An 11,019-nucleotide genomic window follows, 5' to 3' on the forward strand; every position below is an offset into this window, starting at 1 on the left:
GTCAGCTTTATTGTCAATACCTTCACATGTACAGAACATACAGAGGTATCGAAATTACGTTCCTCGCCTTCCCGTGCGCTGACAGACATAGACAATACTGAATGAAAAACATTAAGGTGCAATAACAATAAGGTGCATGTGTAGCTTTAAGGTGCTGTATGGTCTGTAAAAATATATACATGAGGTACATGATAAATATAGTAATATAATTAGCAGCAGATGAGGTGGTAATAGTGCACTCGGCGAAAGTTTAGTTCACGGCGAAAGGTTAGTTCACAGCGAAAGATTAATTCACAGAGAATGATTCGTTCACAGCGAAAGATTAGTTCGCAGTGAGTGATTCGTGAGTTCAATATGAACAAATCTTTCATATGAGACTCATATGGGAGTCACGAGTCATATGAAAGGATTGTTTAGGATTGTTTACATATACTTTGAGGGTATTTTTGTTTTCTACGCCAAAATTTGATACAGTAAAAATTTGCTGCTTTGTCAGTGACACATAGAGTTGATTTTGTGTTTAATTATATTTTATTTTTTTACGTTGTAAATGTATCCCCCCATTGTGCCCCCACATTTGTTACATACATACCAGTGCAATAATTGCAAATAATCACAGAAACAATTGTGTAATTAATCGTTGTTAAAAGTTTAATTGTTGTCCAACGCTAGTCTTCGTTTGACTTCTTATCATTAGATGTTAAGACATCATGAGACAAACTTTAAAGCGTATTCTATTTATAGTGGTAGATTAATATTATTCACATTTTCTCTTTGACCAAGTCGACACAAACAGGCGATTTGTACCAGATCTTTACTCTTTGACTCCGTTCGTTCTTGACTCCATCGCGAATCACCGTCTCACACCATTTTTGACAGTGAATTCATCACTCCTTTTTATCTTTTCTCTTAGAAAGTATTCTACGCCACAAAAATCCAACGATAGAAATCGGAACAGCCAGCATTAGCGAACCAACTACTAGCATAAACGTGATCACGTCCAGTGAGTAGTACTGGATGAAACTCATCTTGTAGGACTCTGACCTGAGGTGCGATGCCCCCTTGTGCCTCATGACGTACTCTATCCAGAATACTGCATGGTCCAGTGGTTTTATGGGCTGATCCCTCTGCAGGTTGGACAACCTCTTCATGTTCTCCTTGTAGCTGGGTTTATGTAGCACTTCCTTAAGGGCCTCCAGGAAATTGTCTTTGTTTACGTCTGCGATGTCCAGGACTTTGGCCACACCTCTTACTTTCATTCTGAAAAAGTTATCAAACTGGTCAAACATGAGGGGGAGGCCAACCATGGGGACGCCGTGATGGACGGCCTCCTGTATACCATTAGTGCCTCCATGGGCCACAAACACTCTGGTCTTGGGGTGACCCAGGAGGTCGTTCTGCGGGAGCCAGTTCAAGAGCAAGGTGTTATTACCGAGCGAGGAAGGCCTTTTCCCCATGTGTCTCCAGATCACCTTTTGAGGAAGTTGTGCGAAAGCAGCAGCGATGTCCTCAGTGATGTCCTCCGGGAGTTTCGACACCAGTGTTCCGAGTGTCATTACGATGACGCCGTGTTCGCCGGAGCTCTGGACGAAAGACTCCAACTCCTTGGACAGAGGCTTGGAGGGTTTGCACTGAAATCCGGACATGTAGACGATGTTTGGCATTGACGGACGTGGGAATTCCAAGGTGAAATCATTCCTCATCAGCCAAATGTCTGCCGCTTGGAACAACTCCATGTAATGTATGTTGCTGCCGAAATAGCGCCGGACAAAAGATATGTAGTTGGTGTCCACCACGTACCAAATTTGGAATCTTGTGAAGAAGTAGTAGAGGAAGTTCTTAACCCTCTGAGTGAAGGACATCTTGTCCGTCAGCTCACTTCCTGGTAAAGGGGTGTAGGAGAGTGGAGATGGTGCAATTGCCCCGTGCCCTTCCCCCTGAATCGTCCACCTGACGTTAAAAACAAGCGGGAGACCCAACCGGTGAGCCAGGAGTGTCCCTCCACCAATTGCAGGATCAGTCAGAACTAAGTCATATTTGGCATCGCGGAGACTCTGCATGAGCTCGTCGTCCTCAAACATCTCTGACATCATCATGAGTACCTTTCTATGCATATGGTAAAAGGACTTAACCAGTTCGTATTCCACAGAGAAACGGGTCCAGAATGAGGCTTTTTTACGACGCAGATCAACCATCATGGACACAAATAACCCAAATTGTTTTTCATCAAACCCGGCAGAGGAGTTTACATTTATGACCTTGTAGAGAGGGGAATCGGGTTTGATGTACCAGCTGTCCGATGGACGTACCACCACGAGGTCGTGGCCTCTGGCGTGAAGCTCTTCAATGATGACGTGCATGTTTACCCAGTGACTTCCGTCGACGGGGAACACCAGGATTTTGCCTCCGCTTACGACTTGTGACGAACAGAGCAGCACCGCGAACGTGAACGTGAAGGCTGTTGGGCTCATGTCTGTGGGAGACAGTGTGATGTTGTTAAGTAAAAACAATTTCACTTCATTCTGAAAGCGAAAGCGAATAAAAGTGGAAGTGTTTCAAAAAAAACTGTCGCAACATTACAATTAGGAAATGTAAACATTCCCTTTATAACAACTTTTTTTTTTTTTTTTTTTTTTTTTGCTTTACAATGAACAGAAACCTTTGGCACGGAGCAAATACGATTTCATTCAGGTTCAGCCAAAACAAACAGCAAAGGTCCAAGCCAACCTTTTACACTACTACTTGTGTGTAAGTTTACTTTTAAGCGATCGTAAAATCAGTGACCACTTCGATTTTTGACTACGTACAACAGACTCCTGATTGTTGTTGTTGCTACATGTTGTTTGAACTCCCAGCAGATTGAACCAGAGTTGAGTTCACAGTATTGCCAGGTGAGAAGAAAAAAAACAACAACATTGTATTACCGCTGTTGTTTGTAAATGTAAATGTTGCTTAAAAGCCATTAAAAATACAATGTGCTGTCACTCACTCACTCACGCATGTAGTATTTGAACAAAACAAAAACAAAAAACCATCTTAAACCCCAGTACAGTTCAAAAACAAAATAAAACCCACATAATTCATAATAAATCTTTAAAGTTATTCAGCACCAGATCAACCAGAGTGTTTTTTTAAAGTACTTACTGAGGTCCCGGTGTTGCTCAAGGCTCCTCCGCAGCTTTGAGGACTTGTGCAGATGCTTTTATAGGACGTCAGCTCGGGTTGCATAAGGTGCTGATGTCGAGGTCCACGGTGTTAAACTCTGACCTAGTGATATAGCCGAGACCTTACCACGAGCAGCAAATGAGGATTTCATTAAAAAAAAAAAAAACGAACAAACTTGTAGCTCTTTTGTTGATAAAAGCTCCCAAGAACTGTTAGAATCTGATCAGTATGGGGTTTAAATTTTTTTTTGGAGGTTATGACTCATGTTGATAAACAGATCTGTTTTGCAGAAAAGACAGGTTGACCAAAGCCAAACCACCTCCTCCTAACAAAAAAAACAACCAGTATGAGCAGAAGCAGTTGTGGATGTTTTTTTAATCCAAGTCCTTTGCTGAACTGAACCACATGTCCTACAGGACAAACAACACGCCTCTCCAGCTGGACTTACTGAACCCAAGCTTTGTAAACATGAAATATCCATTATAGGTATTGAATTAAAGTCAAGTTTATTTAAATTTAGACTCACAAAACATTTTAGAAAACTCTTTGAAATATATTATATAGGTTAAACCATCGGTTCTTAACCTGTTTTTTGTTTGTTTGTTTGTTTTTTTAGCGTGAACTAAAGAAAGACATACATATTTATGTTTTTATCAACGGCAACACAGCAGGCAATAATAGCATTGAGCTTCAATTCCAAACACTAAATTTAAAAAAATAATAATTCAAACATTTCAGACAGACTATTTATAATTCGCTTTTGACTATTTGTTTGCTTTTAGTATTGCTCGTCTGGAATAAAGTGAATTCAATCGAATTCAAAACGTTTCCTCAGTTCTTGTTTAACAGCCGAGTGTCTCTTTAAATCCATTTGAGCCCGCCCCCATGACGCCACTCTCATTGGTCAGAGGGCGACAAGGGACTCCGCAGCGGAGCATCTGATTGGCTGTGAGACAGATTTCCTGTGTTCGTTTGAAGACAGAAGGGAGGAAGAAGATTAAGTTTTTATCGATGGAGACAGAAGAGAGGAAAACACAGACTTCGGACGAAACAATAAGAAATTGATGGAAATGGAAAGTAGAGACGATGGGGAGGAGGAAGAGGAGGAAGACGGGGAGGAGGTGAGCTGATATAGGAAAGAATATAAAGAGGATACGCCGAGTGTTACCGGGAGGCCCCCCTGTCATCTAAATCAGAGACATGGTGTAAACTCTGTGTGATTAACAAACATTAAGTGAGGCTGAAAGATGTATTTAAGTCATTTTATTTTACAAATAACACCGAAAGACATCCCGAAGACTGTTAAGAAGCCAAAATCAGAGTACAACTCGAATCGAGTAAAACGATATACGATAACGATATACGAAAACCCATCATAAATATAAAAATATAAAATGCTCTTTTCTACAGTTGTAACTTGCATATGTAGAACTGTCAAAATATTTAGATAAAGGAAATTACTTCAAATGTTCGCTTTGCTTATGTTTTTTTTTTTAGCGATTGTTTATGTTGTCAGGGCAGCAGTGATTGACAGGTGACGGTTGGTGGCAAACCACACCGATATGACAGGGAAGATTCTGGATTATTTCGAGTATGGGATTTATACTGTAGGTTATCAATCAAAAAGACCAACATTTTTTGATTATTGCTTTTTTTTAAATAAATAAATTAAGCAACTGTCAGATAGAGAATAATGATCAGCAAAACCTACGAACATCTTACAGGCCTAAAAGTTTATTATTAATTTCGAATCTGCTGACTCATTACGACTGATTGTTCGTTTTCCCCTTTTAGTTCCGTCTGACCGCGGTCCCTACCAGTAGTGGACGGCTGTTGGACCGAATGAGCAGCAAGCAGAGCGAGCTGGAGGAACGCCTGGAGGACGTGCTGTCACGCATCGCAATGGAGACGCAGGAGATCAAAGAGCTGGAGCAACAGTTGACGGACAGTAAGAAAATCTTGTTGCAAATTTGGTCGATTGATGATTAGCAATCGAAGCTAGTCATTGTATAACAGTGAATATAAATGATATCCCCCCCATCCCCACCCCCTCCCCTCGTCCTCACCCGTCTCCAGGTCAGATTTTGGCAAACGAAGCTCTTCAAAGGGACTTGAAGGGAATCGTCTCTGGGCTGCAGGAATATCTGAGAGGACTCAGAGAGCAGGTGGATGGTCATCAAAAACATATATGTACATATACATATACATATATATATATATATACCTGAGGGTTGCGGACCCAGTCTTTGGGAAACAAAGCTCTATGTACACTCATAAACTAAACCTTTAAGACAAATACAAAAAAATAATACACACAATAAGTGCAAAATATATAGTGTATTGTAATGTACTGTGCAATATATACACACATATATACGTAAACATACTGTATATATAAAGAAATATATACTATATGTGTATAAATATATTTGTAAATATATGTATGTTTATATATTTCTTTGCAAATTAACATATAAACATATGTATGTATGCACACTATATACGTATATGTACATATACTGTATGTAGGTGCAATGGGTCGAGTGCTGCTTAGGAGCACTCGGTGTTATCAACCAGTCTCAAATTAATAACACAACCAGTCTCATTAAAGTTATCTTTAATTATTATTTTAACCTACTAATATAGCAATAATGTATTACTTGAAGTATTACAAATATACTAAAATCAATAGTATCCAATAACAATTAAATATCTGAAGGATTTTGAGAGTTCTTGGCAAATTGGGTGGCTTCAATGAATAAAGTAACAACACAGACAAACACAGTTTACAAAAATAATCAAATGATTTTCTAGTTTATGGGAAAAGTCCAGCTACGGCACTTAAACATTCATAAAGCCAAAGGTGCAATGCTGATGCCTATGAATCCTGGGATACTTCACCTGCATCATCAAATATGATATAAAAAGGTTATTAGCATTTTCTCTGGCTGCTAGTAGCAGCTCACACACCACAGCTGTGAGTGTCTTAGGGTCAGTTCCTGAAATGTTATCAAATGATGGCACACTGTCTTTTATTGCAGGATGTTCATCTTTGAACTGATACAAGAATGTTTATCGTTTATCATTATTACATTTATGACAGACATCTTTTGGCTTCAACGGACTGGAATGTTTACTTTGCATCAAACTAAAAAAATATTTCATTTGAATACCAAATAAAATATTCTGGAAGCCATCAGAATATTCAAACCCAGAGTTCTGAGAATGAACTTCTCATGTAGTCCTCAGGTATCAGGCTATCAAATATATTTAAAAATGGTTTGTTGTATACAGTATATATATATATACATATATATAAAGCAGCCATTTAGATAACTTCATGTAGATTTAGAAAAACCTTAGTCAATGTCATAGCCAAGAACTCGAAAGCTAAACTTTTATTTTTAAAGCTTTCAGTTTCATAGTTCCGCAACTATAGAAGCCACTCATTTACTTCTACAACCTGATGACGACATCCATTAGTCATGACTACATCCGTTACTGAAGACTTGGTGAACACTTACATTTCCAGTTTTTGGAGAATGCCCTGCCTACAGATTACAGTTTAGGCTTGACCCACATGATGCTGTGTCAGTGTGCACGAGGGGGGGGGGGGGGGGGGGGGGGGGTGGGAATGGTGTCTACAAAAGCGCGTTGGTTCTTAGTCTTCTGAGACGAGCAGGTTTTCTCTTTTCATCGAGGTCCTACGGAGCGAAAGTCCTGAACAGAGAGAACGATATTGGGCTGACCCCCCAATTTAAAGGTTGCGGAGGTTACTGATCGTGACGTATGTGGATTTACCGGAAGCAGTGGAATTATGGGAGTTTGAGTCCTTGAAAGGACTGTTGTAGTACCTACATGTACATATATATGAATTTTAATGTATACACTCTATATCAGTGTTTCCCAAAACATATTTTCTGTGGGACCTGTATTTTAAAATTCACAAACCTCCGTGAGCCAAGTCAATATATATTATTCGCAAAAAAAACCAAAAAATTCTTGCGACCCACCTGAGGGTCGCGACCCAGTCTTTGGGAAACAAAGCTCTACGTACAATCATAAATTAAACCATTAAGACAAATACAAAAAAATAATACACACAATAAGTGCAAAATATATAGTGTATTGTAATGTACTGTGCAATATATACACACATATATACGTAAACATACTGTATATATAAAGAAATATACAAATATATGTGTATAAATATATTTGTGAATATATGTTTATATATTTCTTTGTAAATTAACATATAAACATATTTATGTATGCACACTATATATAATACATATATAAATACATACATATATGTGTGTGTTTCCACGTGTTTAGGTTGGGCTCAACCAATATTAATCAAGTACCCATTCATTGACAGGCTTTCGGTGCTCAAGAAAAGGTTCACAGTCTGCAGGCAGAGAACCAGACTCTACAGCGCCACTTAGAGGACATGCAGAGGCACTGCAGTGTCGACACATACACCCAGGTTAGTGTGTCTTCATTGCGGAGATATCGATTCTTCACGCGGGAATCAATATCTCCGCGTGACTCTGTAGGACACATCTGTTCAGCAGCGGGAGTTGTCCGTGCTGCGGATGGAGGCACAGGCTCTAAGACGCAGACAGGTGGAGAGCGACAGGCTGCAGGTGGAGCTGGAGGAGGAGCTCAAACATCTGAGGGAGGAGCTAACTCCACAGGTCACGCTGGGACACGTAACGCAGGAGGTCACTGTGTGAAAGCGTCACTTGATTTTTTGATTGATTTTCAGTCTGACACTTTGGCACAGATGGAATGATCATTACGTGTGTGTGTGGGTGTGTGTGGGTGTGTGGGTGTGTGAAGTTCCAGGTCAAAGAGGAACAGATCAGAGAGATGATAGAGTCCGAGCTACAGTCGACCGTGGACACAACACAGGTCATTGGTCAAAGTTTAAGACAATGAACACAATTCGGATTAAATTAAGTAAAAAAAAAAAATTGGTGTATGATGTCACCGTAAGGACGAGGAACGTTTTGACTGGGAGTTCCGTCTGCAGGGGGACACGTCGTCTGTCCAACAAGTTGTCCACGGACTCCAGGTCCAACTAGACCAGACCAAGAACAGGCTACACCAAACCAAAGTTCAGTACAGAGACGCCAAGGCTCAACTGGACCGAACGAGAACCGAGCTGAACCACTTCAAAATGGCGTTCCTGGATTCCGAGAGGATTCCGTGTGGATCCGAGGAGCCGAGTGAGGACAAGTACAGGTACTACACACGGATTGCACTTTCTTCCAGTGTCAAGTCCAAAATTTAACATTGAAACAGGCTAGTTGGTCCAGTTGCTTTAGTTGGTCTAGTTGTTTTAGTTGGTTCAAACATAAACACTTACAGTCAAGGTTCACGTTTCTACCCTTTGACCCACTTATTATTACACAAGTGTTCGGTGCCATGGCAAAGGTTAGGTGCAGTAAAAAGATAGTCCAATGCCAAAGACAATAGTGTCAAGAGTGCGCCACCTAGGGGTTCAACTAAAATTCAAGTTAAAGGTAAAAATAATGTAATTTCTTTGCAGTTTTGTACCAATATTTGACAGACCGGATGTTAAATCCAAACGGATCAAATCCGAGGCCCCGGATTTGACCCGTTAGTTTGACCCCATAGTTTACCCATAACTGGTCAGAACTATGTTGAACCTAGAGCCTGGCTCTGATTCTTCATCTTTCAGTCTTTGCGATGCTGAGGATGTGTCCAGAAGTGTGGAGCAGCTGGTAACGACCCTACAGCAGACCAGGACCAGTCGGGACCAGTTGCAACGCGACCTTAAATACAGCCAGCAGCAGGTAGCTGCGCTGCAGGCCCAAGTAGTCCAGGATCGGGACCATATAGCCACGCTGGAAGCCCAGTTGGAGACCAGGGATGCCGAGAGGACGCAGTGTCATCAGAACCAGGAATTGCTGAGCGTCAGGGACCAGCTACAGACGTACCAGAGCAGCAACAGTCACCTGGTCAGTACCAGATGACGGTTTTTATGTCGGCTGTGACTTTAAGAATGACACTGTTTTTGTTTTTTTTTATCCTGCAGCAGTCGGAGTTGGAGCAGAGTCGTGCGCAGCTGGAGGAGCTGCTGCTGCAGAGAGACACGCTGCTGTTGCAGGTACAAACAGTCACAATACGCTGATTTTGTCCAAACACTTAAGTTTCGATTCCGATATCCCATATACATACAGGCATCGCGTTATAGGAGGATTCTTACAGATATTACATAATTATGCTAATATCGGCCGATATTATCGGACACCGCTAGTTAATTTTCCTGACGTTTTTGTATTTTTTTTATTTTGCCTTAGAATTGATCATAGCACACCGGTTTAAGAATAAAAATAAATAATGTGTTGTTTGTTAAAAATATTCTGTACCTGTAGCTTAGATCAGTGGTTCTCAAACTCTGGGTGGTACACGAGCGCTCTCTAGTGGTATATGGGGAAAATTCATATTCTCACATTTACATTTTCAATTGAATAAAACATACCACTCACAATTAATACAACATTAAAAATAGATTAATTAAATGAGCTGCAATGCTGCCATCTAGTGACTTTCACATACAGCCGTTTTATCCCCAACACTATTTTTAGGGCACATACATTTGGCATACATACAGGCATTGAGTTATCGGACGATTCTTCACATAAGTATGCTAATGCTAATTATGCTAATGCCTTTTTTCAACTTAGAGTCACGACGACCAGAGGAGCCTCCGGGTCCTAAAGAAGAAACTGCAGAATATCTCAGCGGGCAGGTGTGAATCTGACCAGCTGACACCTGCCATCGAACAACTGAGCGGTCTGAACAGGGCTGCCAAGCTGCTGCTGTCACAGGTGAAATACAGTGTACAGGTGTTAAAAATCAAAACCGAAAAAAACACACTGTGATACCTTTAAAAAAATCAAATGCAAGAGAAAAATATATATAAATATATAAAACTCTGAAATGACCCCCCTCCCCCATTAGAGGTCACAGAAGGCCTTAATGCCAAAGTCCTTCAAAACACGTAATATAATCACCTAGCAACAGAGTTCATTCACACTATGACTCACCCTCTCTCACCCCTGACACGACTGCTGCGATTGGGACGGACTGCCTCCACGACGGATGAATTAATGATTAGCCGTTAGCTGTAATCCTGTCGAGATACGACCTCCCCGAGATACGAGCGTTCCATATTACGAGTCTGCAACTGTTGCAAGATTTTGCTCCCGATACGATGAAACGTCTAGTTACGAGTGCTCCACTGACCTCCACGTTTTTCCACCCGAATTTGATGAGTGATGAAGATTAACTTTTATATATTTACGTTTAATAAAATAAAAAAAAAAATCATCTAAATCAAGTACCTCACTCCGAGTCCTTCTCCTACCTTAGTGTCCCCGACACTCATTCTGTCTCATTCACTGTCCCTCTCTGGGTTATTTTACCCATTTTTATAACAATAATATCATATATAATATATTGTAATATATAAATAATAATATATATGTTTTCTTAATTATTATTACTTTATATTATCAACATATTTGTTTATGTCGATGGTTTTGATGTGGGGGGGCTTAATAGTATATCTAGGTAGTCCACTGTACTGCTTAAAATGGTGTAAACTGGACTACGTTGGTTCAGTTGGACCAGTTGGTTCAGTTGGTCCAATTGGTTTAGTTGGTCCAGTTGCTTTAGTTGGTTCAGTTGGTCCAGTTGCTTTAGTTGGTTCAGTTGGTCCAGTTGCTTTAGTTGGTTCAGTTGGTCATGTTGAAAAAAAAAAAAATTTTTACATCCTATAACATCCCAACACTAATTGGTCCAGTTGCTTCAGTTGGT

At 40.4% G+C, this 11,019-nt stretch overlaps 1 protein-coding gene and 1 pseudogene across 5 annotated transcripts in view; one reads left to right on the forward strand and one right to left on the reverse strand.

Annotated features, from left to right (window-relative positions):
* Window positions 1-625: 625 nt before the first annotated feature.
* Window positions 626-3,481, reverse strand: LOC103397977 (UDP-glucuronosyltransferase 2B31 pseudogene; annotated as a pseudogene).
* A 646-nt stretch (window positions 3,482-4,127) lies between these two features.
* The window catches only part of cntrl (centriolin), a 12,961-nt gene continuing 6,069 nt past the window's right edge, over window positions 4,128-11,019 (forward strand). For 2 of the 5 annotated variants that reach the window (XM_008336542.3, XM_025053209.1), the window contains exons 1-10: window positions 4,128-4,286; window positions 4,960-5,113; window positions 5,242-5,330; window positions 7,547-7,654; window positions 7,725-7,892; window positions 8,011-8,082; window positions 8,204-8,415; window positions 8,876-9,155; window positions 9,233-9,304; window positions 9,885-10,028. In XM_008336542.3, coding sequence (XP_008334764.1) covers window positions 4,230-4,286; window positions 4,960-5,113; window positions 5,242-5,330; window positions 7,547-7,654; window positions 7,725-7,892; window positions 8,011-8,082; window positions 8,204-8,415; window positions 8,876-9,155; window positions 9,233-9,304; window positions 9,885-10,028 — 1,356 coding nt within the window. In that variant the 5' untranslated portion in view covers window positions 4,128-4,229. The remainder of the gene's footprint in view (window positions 4,287-4,959; window positions 5,114-5,241; window positions 5,331-7,546; window positions 7,655-7,724; window positions 7,893-8,010; window positions 8,083-8,203; window positions 8,416-8,875; window positions 9,156-9,232; window positions 9,305-9,884; window positions 10,029-11,019) is intronic. The other 3 variants (XM_025053210.1, XM_025053211.1, XM_025053212.1) reach the window with 3 other exon arrangements.

The sequence above is a fragment of the Cynoglossus semilaevis genome, chromosome Z, assembly GCF_000523025.1.
Source record: "Cynoglossus semilaevis isolate Cse_v1.0 chromosome Z, Cse_v1.0, whole genome shotgun sequence".
In the NCBI taxonomy this organism is placed as follows: domain Eukaryota; kingdom Metazoa; phylum Chordata; class Actinopteri; order Pleuronectiformes; family Cynoglossidae; genus Cynoglossus; species Cynoglossus semilaevis.